Here is a 21041-nt window from a genome sequence, read left to right as displayed (position 1 = left end):
TGACTGACAAGGAATATGATAGGAATGCACGTCTGGAACAAAATAAAGTGTTATTATGTTCGTCGTTGGCATTCTATCTAGCCCTTAGAATTTATAATAAAGAACTTAATAATTGTTATTTTTGCTCTGGTCAAATTAAAACAATGAGTTGTTCAAATTATGACATTACTCCATGTACGATGGATAAGTTATTATAAATCTTAATGGTGAAACACACATACATAACACTGACGCTAAAATGCCATAAGGCAAATAATTTGAATTCCACTTATTTGTGGAACCGCCATTTAGGTCATGTTAGAAAGGAACGCATGAAGAAACTCCATGCAAATGGATTTTGGAGTCATTTGATTTTTGAATCATTTGGCGCTTGCAAATATTTTCTAAAGAGAATGATTAAAATACCGTTCATAGGCCAAAAGTTGAATGGGCAACTAACTTAGTGGAAAATACATGATGATGTATGTGGTTCACTGGGCATAGTTGTGTGCGGGAGATTCTTCTACTTCATGAAAACTTTCAACAATGAATTGAGTATATCTATGTGGATATATTCAATAAGGAAGAAGTTTGAAACATTTGAATGGATTCAAATAAATTTCAGCATGAAGTGGAAATCATCGTAATAGAAAAGTCAAATATCTATGATTTGATCATGGTAGAAATATTTGAATTACGAGTTTTAGCGAACATCTAAGAGAGTTATGAAATTGTTCTACAACTCACATTTCTTGGAGTATCATAATGATGATATAGTATCCGAGATATGTATCCAAACCTTGTTGGATTAATGATGAGATAAAATATTATGACGCCATTATATTTTTGTGGATTATGCTTTAGTGACTACCGCTTTTACACTGAATAGAGCATCATCATGATCCGTTGAAATGACACCATACAAGTTATGGCATGGGTATAAACCCTAATAGTCAACCAAAATCGGATGAATGTCTTTGTTGGTTATCCCGGAGATTTAATTGGGAATTCTTCCCACGAGACAAAGACAAAAGTGTTTGTCAATGTTTCTTATTTCCGAGAAATTGTTTCGAGTGAAGTATTTGAGTGGGAGGACAATATAATTTGATAAGGTTTATGAACCCGAGCATAATGATCGAGTAGCGCAGCATCGGAATTGGTTTCGGAAGCGGCCACGACGATCATGGCTCTCATGACTACAAAGTGTTTTAGCCATGGAGATCGAAGTACATATTGAACCTTGTAGGTATGGTTTACTTTGTGATCAAATAAATGATTTGTGGACAAAGGATTGATTTTGAACAATGATAAACCAACTACAAAACAAAGAAGTTATGATGGGCCCTGACTCAGTTAAAATGGCCATGCGCCATGAAATCCAAGATAGATGAATACTTTATGAAAGTAAATGGATCTATGAAATTGATAGACTTGGATGAAATATCCTTGAAGAAAGCTTGACTTATCGAAAAATTGTTTACGACAAAGTTCAAAGAGTTGAATACGATAAGATTAGATCTTCCGTAGCAATGCTTATAGTCTATGTGGATTATTCTAGTAATCACTACATATTTCTTTTATGAGATATGCTAGTAGGATGGCAAAATACACTACTTAACGAAGTATGTATACAAGATACAACCAAGAGTTTTGCTTGGTCCGTGGAATACTAGATAGGTATACAAGCTTCAATTGGATGAAGTAAGTATCACGGAGTTGGAATCTTCACCGGATGAAATAGTCAAAGAGTTTTTGATTTCATCGGAGACGATGAAGAAGCTTGCATTTGCAAGAAATTAAGTGGGAGCGCTAAGACACATTTATAATACTTTATGTAGGTGACATATAGTTGGTTATAAATGATGTAATTATATACTTGATTAAAAAGGTTTCATTGAGAATTAACTTCAATGAAAGGATATGGACCGAAACAAATTTAGTGTCAAGATCTATGAAGATAGATTGAAACACATAAATAAGTTTAAGTCAAAGTACATATGATGGATATTGAAGTAGTTCAATATAGAAATATTAAGAAAATGTTCTTGTCATGTGAAGGTTTAACAAGATTTGAGTGTATCTGACACTCAATGAGTAAAAACACATGAGTGATTATAGATCACGAATAATATGTACACAATCGGATATCATGTGCTATAAAGTGTTATGAGCATATACCAGAATGATTCATATGATGATCATTGGACGACTAGTAAGAATATCCTTGAGTACTTTAGAAGAACTAAGGATATATATATATATTTTTGTATGAAGAAATGACAAACAAATCGCTGTAAGGTGTTACACCGATATTGGTTTTGTCACATATAAAATATAATTTCAATCTCAAATTAGACTAAGTGTTGTTTAAAAGGTAGCACAATGAGCTAGAAGTTGTCTATGCTAGATTTAGAAGAGTTCTAAATATTGTGACGGATTCTACAAAAGAAGGCGGAGTATGTCATTGTTTTGACAATGACAAAGGATGTTAAGTCAAGAGGTTCTTTGAGAACTTGGTGTAGTTCGACAGAGTCGGAACTTTGAAGCTATATTGTGTGTGACAATATTAGTGACATATTTCAGACAGTGGAATTAAGGTTCCACCAGAAGATCAAACATATTTAAATGCCAACTCATTTGGAAATGAGTGATGCGTTGAGACGCAAATGAATTACAAAATACATACGTTTACGAGCGTGTCGGATCCGATGACTAAAAACCTCTCCCGTAAGCAATACATGATAAAGCACCGGAAGGCCAAGGTGTTATATCTTTACAAATGTAAACTAGATTATTGACTCTAGTGCAAGTGGGAGATCGAAGGAGATATGCCCTAGAGGCAATAATAAAGTGGTTATTATTTATATCTTTATGTTTATGATAAATGTTTATATATCATGCTATAATTGTATTAACCGAAACATTAGTATATGTGTGATATGTAGACAACAAAGAAGTCCCTAGTATGCCTCTTAAACTAGCTTGTTGATTAATGGATGATTAGTTTCATAATCATGAACATTGGATGTTATTAATAACAAGGTTATATCATTATATGAATGATGTAATGGACACACCCAATTAAGCGTAGCATAAGATCTCGTCATTAAGTTATTTGCTATAAGCTTTCGATACATAGTTACCTAGTCCTTATGACCATGAGATCATGTAAATCACTTATACCGGAAAGGTACTTTGATTACATCAAACGCCACTTGCGTAAATGGGTGGTTATAAAGGTGGGATTAAGTATCCGGAAAGTATGAGTTGAGGCATATGGATCAACGATGGGATTTGTCCATCCCGATGACGGATAGATATACTCCGGGCCCTCTCGGTGAAATGTCGTCTAATGTCTTGCAAGCATATGAATAAGTTCATAAGAGACCACATACCACGGTACGAGTAAAGAGTACTTGTCGAGAGACGAGGTTGAACGAGGTATAGAGTGATACCGATGATCAAACCTCGGACAAGTAAAAATATCGCGTGACAAAGGGAATTGGTATCGTATGTGAATGGTTCATTCGATCACCGAAGTCATCGTTGAATATGTGGGAGCCATTATGGATCTCCGGATCCCGCTATTGGTTATTGGTCGGAGTGAGTACTCAACCATGTCCGCATAGTTCACGAACCGTAGGGTGACACACTTAAAGTTGGATGTTGAAATGGTAGAACTTGAATATGGAATGGAGTTCGAATATTTGTTCGGAGTCCCGGATGAGATCCCGGACATCACGAGGAGTTCGGAATGGTCCGGAGAATAAGATTCATATATAGGAAGTCATATTCCAAGTTTGGAAATGATCCAGGTGCATTTATGGCGAGGTTCTAGAAGGTTTTAGAAAAGTCCGGAGGAAACGCACTATGGAAGGTGGAGTCCCGAAAGGACTCCACAAGCTTGACCAGCCAAACCCTAAAGGAAGAGTCCCAGGTGGGCTCCACCTAGAGGTGGCCGGCCACCCCACCTCAAGGAAAGGTGGGAGTCCCACCTTGAGTGGGACTCCCTCCTTGAGTAGGTTTCCACACATATGGGAGGTTCTAGTGTTGGGGTCTTATTCGAAGACTTGGACTAGAACTCTTGGGGCTTCCACCTATATAATGAGGAGGAGAGGGAGGGGCAGCCACTCTTTGGCTCAGCCTTGGCCGCACCCCTTAGAGGGCCGGCGCCCAACCCCCTCTCTCCCCAAACCCTAGCGGTCTCTCTCCTCCACCACATCCCGCACGCTTAAGCGAAGCTCCGCCGGATTTCTCCACCACCACCGACACCACGCCGTCGTCGCCGTCGGATTCAAGAGGAGCTACTACTTCCGCTGCCCGCCGGAACGGGGAGGTGGACGTCGTCTTCATCAACAACCGAACGTGTGACCGAGTACGGAGGTGCTGCCCGTTCGTGGCGCCGGAAGCGATCGTGATCAAGATCTTCTACGCGCTTTTGCAAGCGGCAAGTGATCGTCTACCGCAGCAATAAGAGCCTACTCTTATAGGCTTTGGAATCTCTTCAAGGGTTAGTCTTGATCATCCCCTCGTTGCTACCGTCTTCTAGATTGCATCTTGGCTTGGATTGCGTGTTCGTGATAGGAAAATTTGTGTTTTCTATGCAACGTTATCTTACAACTTTCTGCTGAAAACAAAGTTGAACAAGAAGTTACTAGCCCGATGAAGGATAAGGGAAGTGGGCAAGAGGCCCATGTCTGTCTGTCTATTGCCCGATCCCTCTTCCCCGGCAAAGACAAGACTCTCACTGGCTCTGGCCGAAAGAGGAAGACAACAAAGACAACAACAACGGCCAAGTCTCTGTCTGGTACTGTTAGCGCGAAAGTGCAGGCTCTGGAGAAGGCCAACACTCCCCAGGTCCTGTCCATTACGGGGCCTTTGGTTGATCATGGTGGGGCTGATGGATCGCTTGCTGGCCTTGGTGGTGTTTCAAGCTCAGAAGGTATCAAAAAACAAAGGATGGAGGCCTTCTCCTTCACCTCTTCTTCGGTGGTGGCTGCCAATGTGGTGCAGCCCCACCCAGGTCAATGATGATCTTAGGCCTCGAAGCTGCCGGGCTGCGGGCAGCCCGAGGCGGTTCATGAGCTTCGCGTCCTCGCGGAGCGACACCGTCCGGAAGTGCTTTTTCATGTCGAAACAAAGATGACAAGCAGAACGAGCTGAGTGTCCGAAATGGAGACTGGGTTTTGAGAATGCGCTTGGTGTTGACAGTGAAGGCCAGAGTGGTGGCCTTGTACTGTTGTGGAGATCAGGCAACGTGGTGAGACTGAAGTCCAAAAATAAATCTCACATCGATGTCCTTGTTAGTAATGATAAGGCGAGTGGCGCTTCACAGGGTTCTATGGCGAACCTCGCCGTGAAAACAGAAAAGATTCTTGGTATTTGATGCATTTCCTTCGGAGTGTCTCAGATATGCCATGGCTCTGCATGGGTGACTTCAACGAGGTCCTGGCCCAAGATGAGCATTTTGGGCGACATGAGCGTGAGGACTGGCAAATGGCAGGTTTTAGGGAAGCGGTGGAGTACTGCGACTTCACTGATCTGGGGTACTCCGGGCTGCCCTACACCTGGGACAACAAACAGGTTGGACGGGACAATGTGAAAGCAAGGCTTGATCGTGTCTTTGGTGATGACCGCTTCCTCCGACGTTTTGGGGCCACGCATGTTAAGCACCTACAAACTTCTGAATCTGATCACTGTGCCCTGTTGGTCGAGGTTGCTGGCCGGCCCAGACAACGTCCAGACAAAGTTTTGAAGCCTTTTCGGTATGAGAATATGTGGCATAGAGACCCCTCTTATGTGGAGCAGGTCAACAACGCTTGGGCTAAGTGCGGCCCGGGGTTGAGAGGGGTGCAAACCAGCCTCAGGAATATGCAAAGCTCCCTGCAGTTATGGGATAAAGAGGTGTTTGGCTCTGTTAGAAACAACCTGAAGAAACTTCAGTTCCAACTTGAGGCCGTCCGCAGACGCAATTGGCGCTCGGGCCCTTCGAGGGAAGAACAGGCCCTCCTTGGGCGCATTTCTGAGCTTCTGGCTAGGGAAGAGGTTATGCTTCGCCAACGTTCTCGGATCCAATGGTTGGCTGCTGGTGATAGGAATACCGGCTATTTTCACGCTAAGTGTAGAGCGAGGGCGAGGCGGAATTGGATCCATTCTCCGACCTTGGAGGATGGCTCGACCTGCAGTGATCAAGATGTGCTTGAAATCCCGAGCGAAAAGCTTCTACAAGAATCTTTTCAAAGCTCGGGATGATTGTAACTCGAATGCCATCCTTCAATTCGTTCCTGGAAAAGTGAGCAATGAGATGAATAACTTCTCGTGCGGACCGTTTGACCCTGGTGAGGTTGAAACGGCTCTGTTTATGATGAAACCTAACAAATCCCCGGGGCCGGATGGATTCACCGCCGGTTTTTTCCAGAGGCACTGGGCCGTGATCAAGGATACTGTGTGTGAAGCTGTGCTGGACTTCCTGAATGGTGGTGAGATGTCTGGAGACCTTAACAGCACCATCCTTGTGCTTATTCCTAAGATCAAGCATCCCAAGATCTCACTCAGTTTCGCCCCATTGCACTGTGCAATGTGTTGTACAAAATTTGCTCCAAAGCTATTGCGAATCGGCTTCGTTCTGTGTTGGATGAGATCATTGCTGAGGAGCAGAGCGCCTTTGTGCCAGGGAGGCTTATCTCTGACAACATCTTAACTGCCTATGAGTGCATTCATTACCTGAAGAGGAAGAAGGGGAAATCCCCTGACTGTGCTATCAAACTTGATATGGCTAAGGCCTATGACCGCATCGAATGGACCTACCTGGAGGAGATCATGGTCAAACTGGGCTTTGCCCGACCGTTTATTTCACTAATCATGAAATGTGTGATCTCTGTGTCTTTCGGGGTCAAACTAAATGGGAGGCTCTCCGACTCTTTCTTACCCTCGAGGGGACTTCGCCAAGGGGATCCCATTTCCCCATATTTATTCCTTACGTGCGCCGAGGGTTTTTCCCGCCTTCGAAGTACTCGGGCCTATGTTTCCGGCTCGTGGGATTAGGGTGGTTGTGCACTCACCTTGGATTTCTCACCTTCTATTCGCCGACGATTGCATCATTTTCACACAAGCTACTGAGAGGGGGGCCATCAGAATCCATGAGATTATGGATACTTATCTTGCTGGCTCCGATCAATTGGTCAACAAATCTAAGTCTGCTGTCTTCTTTAGCAAGAACTGCGACATGGCATCACGCAATGTGGTGTTGCAAAGCCTGGGAATTGATAAGGAGGCGCTAGAGGAAAAATACCTGGGCTTGCCAACGGCCTTGGGTAGGAATATTACTGGGCCTTTTGAGAAGATTTGGACCCGTGTGAGAGATTTTATGGGTGGTCGGTGTGAGAAGAACCTTGGGGCCCCTGGCAGAGAAGTTCTCATTAAATCCATTGTCCAAGCCATCCCTTCCTATGCGATGAGCTGCTTCGCCCTCTCTAAGACCACTTGCAAGAAAATTGCGGCGGCTGAAGCCTCTTTCTGGTGGGGAGGAAACAGTCAGGCTAGGAGAATGCACTGGAGAAATTGGCCCGCTTTGACTCAACCTAAATGCCATGGCGGCATGGGCTTCCGTGACCTTCAACTCTTCAACACTGCGATGCTTGGCAAGCGGTGGCCGGAGGCTGATCTCTAACCCGGACTCTTTATGTGCTAGGGTTCTGAAAGGCAAATACTACCATGGGGAAGATTTTATGCGTGCTCGAAAGAAAAAGAACTGTTCTCACACTTGGAGGGCAATTTTTAGGGGTAGGTCTGCTCTTGAGCTGGGCCTCATCAAAAGGATTGGCAATGGCTCTTCCACCAATATCTGGTTGGATAGATGAATCCTTGGAGTCCCTGGTCTTAAGCCGATGTGTATGAAGCCAGGTGCCACTGCCTCCTCTGTGGCGGAGCTCATTGAGGTGGAGTCGGGCGCATGGGATGATGATGCCCTGCATGCAAACCTTCTCCTTCCTGATGCCCTGGCTGTGAAGCGTATTCCAAGGGGTTTTTTGGATGAGGACACTTGGGCCTGGAGTGAGGAGAAAAATGGTCTATACTCGGTCCGCTCTGCTTATAGGATTCTTGCCTCCTCTGATAGAACCCTCTCGCGGTATGAAAGTAATTTCTCCTGTCCCTCTTTTGGCGAGGCGAATCCGATTTGGAAGATCCTCTGGAAACTTACTGTCCCACCTAAAATCAAGTGCTTCTGGTGGAGGGTGCTAAATGGCTTTATTCCGGTCCGTGAGGTCTTATATAATCGACATATGGAGGTTCATAGCACCTGTCTTGAGTGTGGTGCAAAAGATGAGACCATTTTTCATGCCCTTACTGAGTGTACTTTGGCGAGACAATTCTGGGAGGTTTTCAAGGACCTTTGCCACATTAAGCTGCCTAATCTGCATCCTTTGACATGGGCCAGTGACATCCTGATCAAAGAAATCTGCCCAGCTAATGAGGTGACTGCCATCCTCTGCGGCATGTGGTCGATCTGGACTGCTAGGAACAATCGACGCCACGGCAAGACCCCTCTCAATATTGGGAAGGCCTGCAAGTGGGCTCTCGACACCGCCTCTGACTTGTTGCTGCTTACAAAACCTCCTCCGGGCGCCAAGACAAGGCAGAGGCCTGCGAGATGGATTCCGCCTCCTGCTGGTTTTCTGAAGATTAACACTGATGCAGCCTTTGATGCTATCAATCTTGTTGGTGCTTCTGGGTGTGTAGTTCGTAATGCTGATGGCGTTTTCCTCCGGGCTGCTTCTTCCTGGTTGGAGTCTGTTCCCGATGCTCTCACTGCTGAAGCTATAGCTTGCTGTGAAGGAGTGAAACTTTGCCCGGGAGGGACTGACATGAAGATTATCCTGGAATCTGATTGCATGACTTTGGTGGAGCTTTGGAAGACCAGGAAAAAGAATCGTGCTGCGATCTGGCCGATCCTAAATCATATTGAGGCTTTAAGCAAGGAATTTATCTCCTTTGATTTTCGTTTTGTAAGCCGTAAGGCAAATATGGCAGCTCATTTAACTGCAAAAAACATGTCTAGTGCAATGCCGGAGTGTATCTGGGTCTCCCAGGTGCCGGCCTTCCTGGCTAACTGCATCCAGCATGATTGTGCAAATGCTGATGAATGAATGAAATCCTGATTCGCAAAAAAAAAAAGGAACGGAGAACCGATCGACACGGCCAGCTCGCGACTAGTACGGGGGGAGAAGGGATAGCGGTGTCCGTCGTGGCAGGATGGGTTGGGTGCGCGTCCGTCAGAGGATGGATTCGATCGCAAGCTCAGCTACACACGCTCCCCTGATATCTGCATTTTTTTCTGAGGAGTTTACATGCCGGCAATGACCATCTACTAGTCGTGACTACGACGTCAGTTATCAAGCAGCAACCGATCTCTTCGTTTAGGTAAGGATATCGTCGCGTTTCAAGCGTCTGGTGGTCAGAAGAAAATGCATACAATCCAGTAAAAATGTTCGGTTGGTAGGTTTTTTCTTTTCGAGGTAAAGGCTGTCGTAATTTTTTTTGCCACGTATTCGATCTGCAGCGGTGGATGAATTGCTTAGCTATGCCTCTGGTCGAAGCTATGAGGAAAATGGCGCGAATATGATTTGCGTCACAGGTCTTTACCATGATACCATCGTGCTGTCTAAAAAATTGATTAATCTTCTACCCTGAAGAACGTGCTTGGTCGCAAACAAACATGTGCGTGATCGCTGGCAATTACGGCACGCGTACGCGCAAGAAAAATATATGGACGCCCACGAAAAGGATCAAGCCAAGAATCGTGGGATATAGCAAGCGAAGGTCAAACGAAACGAGGATAAGGCACGACGGTGGCCTCGATCGATCAAAGCACTTGTAGTTTTGGATCGCTGCTCGATCTTACGGTGGTTGCGGATAGTATCGGCACGTACGCCGCCGCGGTTCCGTGCTGTCGTGCACGACCCAGTCTGTGCGGATCACGCGCGCGCGCCACGCAAGCAAACAATCCTGTCGAGTAAGTAATAAAGCTCCCTGAATTCGCAAAAAAAAAAAAAAACCCACCGGCCACCGGCGGCGGGTCTTCTCAGGCTCCCTGGTATTCTGCTCTCTGTGTCACGTACAGCGCGGCGCGTCGGTGTGCAGTGCAGTGGGAGCAGAGCACAGCGTTCCAGTGCCGGCCGAGGATGCCGCATGGATACAGAGAACACAAGACAAGTAGTACAACGATACAGTACAGTATTTTTTTTTCATTTGAAGGAACAAATGCAGACCACTTGTCAGTTAACTAATGCCAGCCAGAATGTCTGAATTTATGTAGTATGTGCGCGTTAATCCTACCTAGCGAAACTTATCTGCATAAGGCCATCTCCAGCGGCGCGATGAGCGACCGTTTGCGTCCGCCGTGACCGGAAATACGTCTCGACCCTGCTCCAGCTGGGCGACACAAAGTGATTGAACCGTCTGTGGAGACGCAAACCTGGCCCAAATATGCGCCAGGTTTGCGTCTCCGTGGTCGCGGCGAGTGTCCGCCGAAAAAGATGTAGGACCCGCGCGTCAGTGGCAGGGAGGCCGATATTATTCCCGCCAGTGGCCATTCCCCGCGAGAAATATCAAACTAGACCGGCGCGAGCAGTCCAGAAGCGATGGACGTCCTCGCCGCCGCAGCCACCGCCATGGATGCGGAGCAAACCCTCGCACCCGCCGCCGCCCCACACTCCCCCGTAGCCACGACCATAGCCACAATGGAGGCTGCAGCTCCGGCGGAAGCAAAGCGGGCGGCCACCGGCGGCGGCCGGGAGGCAAAGCCGAAGGCGGCAAAGAAGGTGCTCTCCCCGAAGGAGAAAATCATCGAGGCCGCGAAGCGTCGCGGCCGGCGCAAGAACCAGAAGATCAAGACTGTCGCAGCCGCCAACCAGCAGGCCTCGCAGATGCAGATCAAAGTCGGCGTCGCGCAAGTAGCCCTCCATCCGACCTTTGCGGAGGGCTACATGCTCGTCAAGAGAGAGGGGATCGCTGGCGTCGCTCCTCCGGCCTCGTCGGTGAGCTCGGTAAGTTCCCAGCTGCGTCCTGGAACTCCCGCTCCCTTGCAGGTCCACCCGGCGTCGCGGTTCGCCTCCGGCGTGCCGCCGGAGCAGTTCAATGGGGGCGGCGGTTCCCGACCTCAACCGGACGCCGAGAAGCGGTGACTCCTGCCCGGGCGCGACACACAAGACACGCCAGGTGCCGGAGGAGAGCATGACACAGCCCCGCATCATGTTCGACGAAATGGCGCCGCCTGCCCCGACGATGGACGACCCGGTACGTGAGCTCTCTCAGTGTGTGCGACTGCCGTGTATCATGCGTCTGATGTCTGGTAATTCGCAGGCCTATTGGATTGACCAGCATGAAAAAGACATCGAGGCCATGATCTTCGGCGGTGGCTTCGTTGGCGACGCCGGGCCCGGGACAGGACCGCATGATGGGTGGGCACCGACGCAAGATGCGGAGGACATCGAAGCCGCACGGCTGATCGTCAGCAGACGCTGCGTCGATGACTTCGACGACGCGTCAACACAACATGTCCCCACGGACATTGCTACCAAGAAGAAGGGGGTGAGCCGCAGGACACAAGGCTTCATGGACGACGAGGACAAGTGTTTGTGCGAAGCGTGGCTGGCAACGAGCCATGACTGTATTAATGGCGTGCAGAAAAAGGGCAAGGTTTATTGGGCCAAGGTCTTGTAGGAGTACAACGATACCAAGATGCACCCGCCCTACCATATCACAAGCCCTCGGACGGAAGAGTCCCTCCGAAAAAGATGGAACTACATCAAACAAGAGACAAGCAAGTTCTGCTCGGCTGTCGAACATGCTATTAACAACCCCGTAAGCGGCGCTGGCGTCATGACAGTGGTAAACACGATACAACCATCATCATTCTACACTATTTGCATCATTCTATGTACATCATTGGCGGCTATGATTGCAGGTATCCCGCGCCTTGGAGAAGTTCAGGGCGACGGATAAGAAGGGCTTCCATATGGTCCATTGCTGGGACGTGCTCAAGGACGCCAACAAGTGGATGACAAGCTTTGCGTCCTACAACGAAGCTGTGAGGAATGGGACAGCGATCAACCTCGACGGCGAAGACGACGATCAAGGCCGTCCAACCCTTCCACCTCGTCCCCGAGGCCATAAGGCTACCAAGGCCGATCTAGCCTGGGAGGCGCAGGCCATTGCGTTCACCCAGAGCATGGAGAAGCTAATGGCCGGGAATCTTGCCGCCTTGGCTGCTAGGGACGAGAAGAGGCGTCTGGAAAAAGAGACCGCATCTGCCATCCACCACAACCTCGCGAAGGAGGTCATTGAGGTCCAAAGGATGGACGTCGAGGCCAAAAAGGCAGACGTCGAGGCCAAATTGCGTGCAGAAGATACAAGGATCATGCTTGTCGACTTGAGCGGTGTCGACAACGACACCAGGGCATGGTTCATGAAGAGGCGCACCGAAATCGCGCGCGAGACGCCTGATCGCCATCGCCATGCGCCCAGCACCTTGGTCTCCTTTTGGACTTTTTTTTTATTGCTGTTCAGACCTTGTTGTGCCCCTTTTGCTCCACTTTGCGCTGTACCTTGTGCAAAGTGTGATGAACATATTGCAGACCTCAATTTGCGGCTGTAATTTCATGCAAATTTGAGGCTACAATCTATTTTTAAAAATCTGGTCTGCGCCCCGCTGGAGCCAGACCCAGACGTAAACGGACGCGTGACCATTTCAGCGTCCGTCAGGCGACGCAAACGAACGCCCGCGGATATTTTGGGCGTCCGAAATGCGTCGCGGCGTTGGAAATTCCCTAACGTGTTACATGTTTTTCAGCTAATCGGCCATTTCAAAACTGTTGATTTTCACGGCGTCCTGTGCAGGACTTTCAACTTTGAATGTGTAGTTGCAAATCCAACGAGACATATACCCGTGTAGTTTGCAAATACTGTACCAGCCCCGTGTGACAAAAGTTTGACAGAAGTGAGACAGTGGGGACATTGGCTGCATCACTAACGTGTCAGTCGCTAAAGTTTGACAGAAGTGAATTAACTATCTATAGAACTACTAGTAATAATTCACTGAACCTGTGGGTAACTGAACACTCTGGTTTTCTAAGCAACACTGGTGGTTTTCTCGCCCATCAAACAACAATTGATACGGATGAGTCGGATCAGAAATTGGTTTCCGTTCATGAACAGATGTCGTACTTTGACTGGTAATACTGTTTTGAATATTTACGTTGAGAACTTTTTAATCGAGCTACTTTAAGTTATAGCCATATTTATACAAAAATCTAGAACGCCAATTTAATGTTACCCAGATATTGATGAAGTACTATGTAAATTATATGTTATATTTAAGTTGATGAAGTATTAGATTCATCAGATATTTGAATTTTCATACTATGTAAACTGTAGTATGTTGTAAATTGAACATTATTTAAAGAAAATAAACATGGTTAAACTTGCTTATTTTATAGTGGAGGGAGTAACGGTTTAGTGCTACTCCTGTTGCATTTTGTCATCAGAAAGATAAACAGGCGAACAAACCGAGACGCTAGGAATATGATCTACATATACACCCCTATATATATGGGGTGTGTCTATGTCTCAGTCAACTGAGAATTTTTTAAGTCTCAGTCACCTTAGAAAAGTGCAACTGCAGTTCAAAAAAATGTGCAACTCAGATCAGTTGCACTTTTCTGACAGAAAAATGCAACTCAAGTGCATTTTTGTGAGTGACTGAGACTTAAGGAATTCTCATAGCATAACCGATATATATATGCGGCTATTTCGTGATGCTGCCTGCTAAATAAACCTCGGCAACAGGGATAAATGACATTCATGCATTCACTGCTAAAACATGGGGCTAATTGGCTGCTGTTGTCGAATTGCCCGTGGTTTCGTGTACTTTTTCTTCGGGAGAAGTGGTTTCTTGTACTAGGCCACACAATTCTTGGTTTTACTTGCGTGATCACAGCCTTGGACACTTGCCTGCTGGTCATGCATGATGGCTTAAGCAAATTGCTAGATTGCCAAAATGCATTTGGCCCTGTCTAACTGTGGATTCCTCGCTCGATTCCTTTCACATTCCTGATGTATTGAACCATGGAAGGAAATTAGCTCTTTGCCTGGGGCAAGTCATGCCTGTTTTTCCGGTTTTGGTGAAACCATGGGCTTGTTAAGGTGCAATCCGAACAGAGATCACTGTGTTTATCCTCTGTGTGCAGCATGAGAATATTTACTTGTTTGCCCAGTGCACAGCAAAATGTTCTGTAGCACTCTACTGTCCACAAGTGAGTTATTCAGCAGTGCGCCTTATTTCAATTTTATCAAACGGAATTGTGGCAGCTTTTGTGTCCCTATTGAACAAAAATTCTTACATTATTACAGCAAAAGAAAAGGTTCTTACATTTTGTTCTGTTCTTCTCTTGTAACATGGAAAGGAACTTAGTTCTTTCTCTGGGGCAAAGTTATCCTTGTTATTCTGGTTTTGGTGATACAATGGGCTTGGACTGCAATCCGAGTAGCAAAGTGCTGCCTATACGCCTCTGCTGCAAAAATAAATTCCCTATACTTTTCTAACCGCAGAGCAATATGGTTGTCAGTCTCTACATTGCAAGCTATGCAGCAGCGTCTCAGAAACTCCAAATGGAAGCCAAACTTTAGGGAGCCTTTTATTTTCAATGTTTCAATATTCTATTTTAAAGTTTAAAAATCCTAAAAACATGTATGCATGTAGTCCATGATGTATACTTCAAGCATGGAAAATCTCAATGCGAAACTCTCTAAATTTGAGGCTACGTAAAAATGTCAAAAGTGTAGAACTGACTATAGAAATAGTGCACATTTTAAAACTATAAAATTTGTCAGATTTTGATTTATTTTTGTTGATCCCAGAATACAAATAATTCCAGATTAGGATTTTGGACGCTTGTAGGACACATCATGGGTTACATTCGTACTTTTTTCAGAATTTTTTAGAACATGTAAATATGACTTTTAAATTTTAAAAATAAAGAGCTCCATTGAGCTCTGCCTCCATTTGTCCAATCTCAGTTCTATCATATATATATACTCCTACTTCAAATGATAGAAGTCTACTTGGTTTGTGTTTCTAACTGAGGGCATCTCCAGCGGCGCGACGCATTTCGGACGCCCAAAAGTGGTCGGCAGCGTCCGTTTGCGTCGCCCAGCGGACATATTTTGACCGCGCGTCCGTTTGCGTCTGGGTGTGCTCCCACCGGGCCGACCCATTTTTGAATTGCAACATAGTTTGATCTTCATACAATTTCTTTGGTTTTCTACCACGAGCGATTGATTCATATGAAAACCAAACATAGAAAGTACATAAAAACTATACAAGACCTAGACTACTTGGTTCCTGACGGGCCGGCACCGTCGTTGCGTCGTTCCGTGGCCTGCTTCTCCGCCGCCTCCCGCGCGGCCTCTATGGCTCGGTGCGCCGCCGCGTCCTCTTGCAGTGCTCGCTCCGGCCTCGCGTTGGCGGCCTCGTCCTTGAGCGTCTCGAAAGACTCGACGAGGGCCCGGCTGCTCCGCCGCCTTCTCCTCCGGCGTCGGCGCATCGGGGTCATCGGATGACCATGAAATCTCCGAGTCGAGTCCTCGGCTGCAGCGGCGGCCGCCAGCCTTCGCTGTTCCAGCTCGGCGTCGGCAGCCGCATGGGCCGCCCGCTCCTCCTCGCTTCCTTCTCCGCTTCGGCCCGAGTCCGCGGCGTCCCCGACCGGGCGGAGGAGGTCGGTGCTGTCGTCGGAGTCGAACCCGTCGTCGGAGCTCGAGGCCGGGGGAGGTGGAGTGAGAGGTGAAGGTGGAGGTGGAGGCGCGGCAGCCTGGCCGCGCCCGGCGCTGCTCATGGTGGATCTAATGGGTGGCGCTACGGCAGCGGCGGCTAGGGTTCAGTGCGGAGGAGATGAGATGCTGGCGCCCCTGTTTATATAGGTCGGAGGCGGGCGACGGTCGCGCCACGCGGGGCATCGCCATTACTACGCGCGGCACGCGAGGCGGCCGCAGATCGCCGAAGCGACGCCTCGCTGCACGATGCGGCGGAGAAGACGCATCGACGCTACGTCTGCTAGCTGCGCACGTCTACTAGCTGCGCACGCTCGCGGAAGCCGAGGCACGCCATTAACGCGGCCCTGCAAAGGCCGTGGCGCGCCGCCCGCAAGTAATGCCGCCGAAGACGAAGCAGTTGTGACGCTTCCAGGCGGGCCCGTGCCAGGACCAAGCGGTCACTTTGCGCGTCCGCGCAGCGTCCGCCGAGACGCAAACCTGGCGCATATTTGGGCCAGGTTTGCGTCTCTGCGGACGGCCCGGTCACTTTGCGTCGCGCCGCTGGAGAGGGTGCACGACGCATTTTCGGTCATGGCGGACACAAACGGTCGCTCAGCGTCCGTTTGCGTCGCGCCGCTGGAGATGCGCTGAAGCAAGATTCCTATATTTTGTTCTGTTATTTCCCTGATGATCGGTCAGGCTGTCAATGGCAGGCCAGATTGATAGACGGTGGGCCCAATGGGCCGTTTATGATCTAAAGTTGGGGATGAAGGGCAACATTTCTTGGCCTCTTCTCAGCAGCGTCGTTCAAACATGAATCTAGAATCTCCAATGGCGAGGCACACCATCTTGCTCGTAGTAATATTAAACTAGGATCTGGCTTCTACAGCCTCCTGCCGATTTATATATTCCTGTGAACTTGTCAGTTTCTAAATAAAGAGTAGGTAGGGTTCTCAAAAAAAAAAAAGGTGACTAGCAGGAGTGCCACTACACGAGCTTCAGCACACGTTTTGATATGGTTATCTATACCTAATAATAAAGGAGCTAAGGTTTCTGCCAAAATTTTCGTCCAACTTTTATTTGGACCGTTTTGCCCTCCCACCAAATTGCATAATACATCAAAATGCCACGGTACCGGTTCGCGTTTTATTCCTTCCGACTGGAGCTCCTCATCCTCACCAACCCCATCCGCTCGACCTCTGCTCGCTGGCGCGCTACGTCCACGATCTGTTTCTCGCAGGCGAGATCCGCTCCGATCCGTCCCTTGCCGGCCTTCTCCACCCCGATTCGTCCCTAGGCGGCCCGATACGTCCCATTCCCTGCCCCGCGCGGCTGGTTTCTTCGACCGGACTAGCGATGCGTGGCTCCTCCAAGCTGCGCGGCTGCGGCTCCGAGCAGAACCAAGACCCACCGGCAACGATGGTGTCTCCCGCTTCGCCGTCCGCGGCGTGCTCCGCGTGTACCTTTGCCCGTGCGTGTGGCTCGCTAGGCAGCCGTTCCCATTTCTCGAGTAGAAGCGGGCCTCAGGAGTCGGGAGGCGCGAGGAGCAAGATACAGGCCGGATTGATTTCTTCCGAGAGGGGTGAGGTGGAGGATTTGGCGGCGTGGCGACTGCCGCTGGAAAGAAGGTGCGTGGGTTGAATAGGAGAGAGGAGGACGGCCGGGTGGGGCGGTGCGTACAGATGAGGACCGCGCTCTGAGCTGCACGCGAGCGGAGAACATCGAGAGGCAGAGAGCGGCCAGCTATTCCCCCGATCTGGAAGTGCACGCAGAATCAGATGGCCGTCAATGCATAGTTTTCACTTCGGTCATTTTACATAAAGATCCTTGCATTTTACATGCATTTGCAAAGAAAATAACCGGTGCGTGCTTTAGCCAGCAGCGACAAAATCAGAAAAGCAAAAAACCTGGACGAGCCTTTGCTGCTCAATAGACGTTTAAGAAGTCAATACGTGTGTTAGAGTAGGCAAGTCATGACAATTAACATAATCTATTTTTCCCACATCTCCATCGAACCCGGAAGGAATTCCAAGTTGTCGCCGAGAGTTTCATATCAATCGGATTGGCCGAGGTAAGAAAAACATCTAGCTATTCCGTAGAAAAAAACACATGGCGCTAGATCAGGGTAACAGCGAGATAAAAAAAAGTCAACATGTACTCAAGTCGGGTTGGTTGTTTCATCAAGAATCCGATCGGTCGATGGAGGATTACTGGATCAGTGTCACCAAAAAACACCCCCCCCCCCCCGTGCCAGGTTGCAACTTGACACTGATTCTCAAGAAAATTTGTGATAGATATGGCCACGACTTTCAATCAAAACATATTATTTCTAACAAATATGAAGACCATTGATCTCTCATTTTAGGTGAGATTTATGGACAGTGTTAGACAGCTAAAAACTGACAAAATATATTCTCAAATGGTTAGGATGCTAATTGCATTTTCGTAAACAATATATAGTAAAACTCAGTCCGCCGCAACGCGCGGGCATATTTCCTAGTTTTCTTTAACGGGTATCATATATCTCAATCGATTTGCTCTTTCCGTGACTTAGATTGATTTATCTAGATATGTATGTATTTTATTAGACGCGTTTCAGCATGTAGTTACATGCAAATTCAGACAAATCTTAGTTATTTATTTGTGGACGGAGGGACTAGATGATTTTCTGAGTCTTGGTGGTGCAATTTCAGTATAATAAAAGTGCAAAATAGAATATTTACTTATCTAAATTGATTGAGAGTTTTGAATCGATTGAGACACGACACACCATTTTTTTATACGGGATTACTATTTCTCAACTAGCTGAGATTTAACTTAGTGCTCAGTCAAGTTCATGACCAACAGATTTGCATCGTGATTTGTATGCTTCATAAATTGCAAGTGAAGTTGCAACTAAGATTTTCAGTTATAATGGGTTAGCAACTCATGAAAAAAATTCTATTGCAAGTAGAATTTTTAGTTGCAAGTAAAGTTGCAACTGGGATCGATACTTCCCTTTGCAAGTGGTGTTGCAACTGAGATTTTTAAATTGTACTGAGAATTATGGGATGATATCACTTTGGCTGAGAATTAAGCTAATTTTCGAACGATTAGAAATTTGTCACACCCTTCTTTCTAAGTTATGATTCATCCATTTGGAAGCGCAGAACAACGCACTATTTTCTCTGTTTCTCCGTTAAAACGTTGACCAACGGGGGAATGATCCCTCCCTTGGCTATACGTTGTTAGGTAGAAACGAGACTCTCCCCGCGGATGGACGCTAGGATGATAACCTGATTAAAGTTCGCCCCTCCCGCGAAATTACCGTGAGATGGGGATTCAAACCCGGGTGGGCTGACTGCGCACTCGCCTTGCCTTACCACTTAGCTGGAACTCAGCATTAATTCCACTACTTACAAAACTGCGCCAATAAAAACGAAGGCATATATGGTGGAGTAGTGTTCCATCGCCTTTCACTTTTAGTTTGCAGAAAAAAGAAACACTGCCACTGGCAATCTGGAGGCGCGTTCATGTCTGTGTGAAAGGCCAGCCGTAGCTCCGGCGAGGTGCGTAAGGCGCGATCGGTAGACTACATTTGGCCAACTCGTTTTTCGATTTGATGCATCTTCGACTTGGCAAGCTATACGCAAGAACCTGGGTAACAGTCGCTAAAATCCGTGTGATCGTACGGAACTACGAACGTCAATCGACTGATCGAAGAGCAACGTCGCCCGCACAAGTCAACCGGAAGCGATAACGATCTATTGGCGCGCACACACGAGTCGCGAGCTGCTACGTACCTTCTTCGTCGCCGGTATCGGCGGCGGCGCCGCGACTGCTCTGACCGGCGAACAATGCTGGCCCCGAGCCGAGCCCGATCCCGAGTGGATCACCTTCGGCTTCGCCTGCCGGGCTCTCGGCGCGGCCACTGATCGGGCCGCCTCCCTGTTCCTCCTGCCGCCGCTCGTGCTCGGCCTCTGCAGGCACACAGCCCTGGAAACCGACGGCATCCTGCACCCACAAGGCCACAATCACATCCCTCAGTTCATATGCTACTTCTTCACTGGCCGCGTGATCGCCGGAGAGGAATTAATCAGCGTACCTGATCGGAGCTTGCTGCGCCGGCGAGGTACCTCCAACAAGCGTGGAGGAGGAAGCGCGTGGACGCGTGTGTCAGTGCGTATGGGCGGCAGCGCGTGTGTGTGACTGAGGTGAGATCGCGGGGAGAAAGAGGAGACGAACGGGTGAATCGGGCGGCTTTGGAACCAGGCTGCCTTGGAATATACCGTACATGACACGTGGCGCGACGGTGGTCACAGGTGAGCCAATCGCGGCGGGCGCTCACCTTATCCCGGCCTTGGACCCGTCCTGCTCCTTGTGGTCGCCACGAGTGGCTCCAGACGCCAAAACCCCCGGCTCCAGGAAATTCCAGAGCCCCGGTTCCGGCAAGTGGTTCATCAACCTCACGGCCCCTCGGCAGCATCGGTCCTAGGCCCTCTAGGAGGACCACTCTCACATGCCGATGTGACGTTCGAAAAAGTAATTCATGCTAGTGTTTGGACTCCTCTTTACGAGAATCAACGTTTGAACAGCTAAGCTCAATCCTTCCGGAATAGCCAAGATCAAAACATTGACAAATGCTTGAAGTCGTTAAGGGAAATGGGAAGATATCCGTGCTAAACACATGTTCCGATCAGCATTGGCTCGTATGAACACACGTTTGCAATTCATTCCCAGTTTTTTAATAACCTTTATCTCGACTATTCAATTCCGGTGATGTGTATCGCTCCCTTCACGTCGGCCACTTCAAGAGTGGTTAACCAAATTTATGGCCAGACACATCCAACCTAACTTCTGGGCTACTTATTTCGTTTTTATAGTATCCTTTTTTTTTGGAAAACGTTATAAAGTTTGAAACTTACTCCATAAAATGCATATTTTCATTGTTGTAAAAATCACAAATGAACATATCTAAGTTTTAAACTTCGGAGGGCAGCAACAACCACGTCCTGCCACGCGGTGAACCGGCTGACGCTTCTTTGCCATGCCTTTGTATGTTTTTTCTTCGTTTCCTTCTTTTACTCTTATTTTTGGTTTATTTTATTTTTTGTTTCATTTTATATATTTGTTATACATACATACACAAATTTTCTATCTCTTTATTTTCCTTTTCTCTTATTTTATCTTAATAGTGAAAACTTGTGTAATGCATATATTTCAAATACACACACTATTCTTTTTTTTCTTCCATAAATAAATCAATTTCATGGAAA

The 21041-nt window shown here is 47.5% G+C and overlaps 1 protein-coding gene across 1 annotated transcript in view; it reads right to left on the bottom strand.

The window, feature by feature from the left end:
• The window catches only part of LOC124707823 (pyruvate, phosphate dikinase 2), a 34760-nt gene extending 14972 nt beyond the window's left edge, over positions 1-19788 (bottom strand). The window contains exon 1 of the mRNA XM_047239516.1: positions 19569-19788. Coding sequence (XP_047095472.1) covers positions 19569-19778 — 210 coding nt within the window. The 5' untranslated portion in view covers positions 19779-19788. The remainder of the gene's footprint in view (positions 1-19568) is intronic.
• Between the last annotated feature and the right edge of the window lie 1253 nt (positions 19789-21041).

This window comes from Lolium rigidum, chromosome 4 (assembly GCF_022539505.1).
Source record: "Lolium rigidum isolate FL_2022 chromosome 4, APGP_CSIRO_Lrig_0.1, whole genome shotgun sequence".
Taxonomy (NCBI): domain Eukaryota; kingdom Viridiplantae; phylum Streptophyta; class Magnoliopsida; order Poales; family Poaceae; genus Lolium; species Lolium rigidum.
Note: the sequence above shows the minus strand (reverse complement) of the source record. Positions and strands in the feature narration are given on the sequence as shown.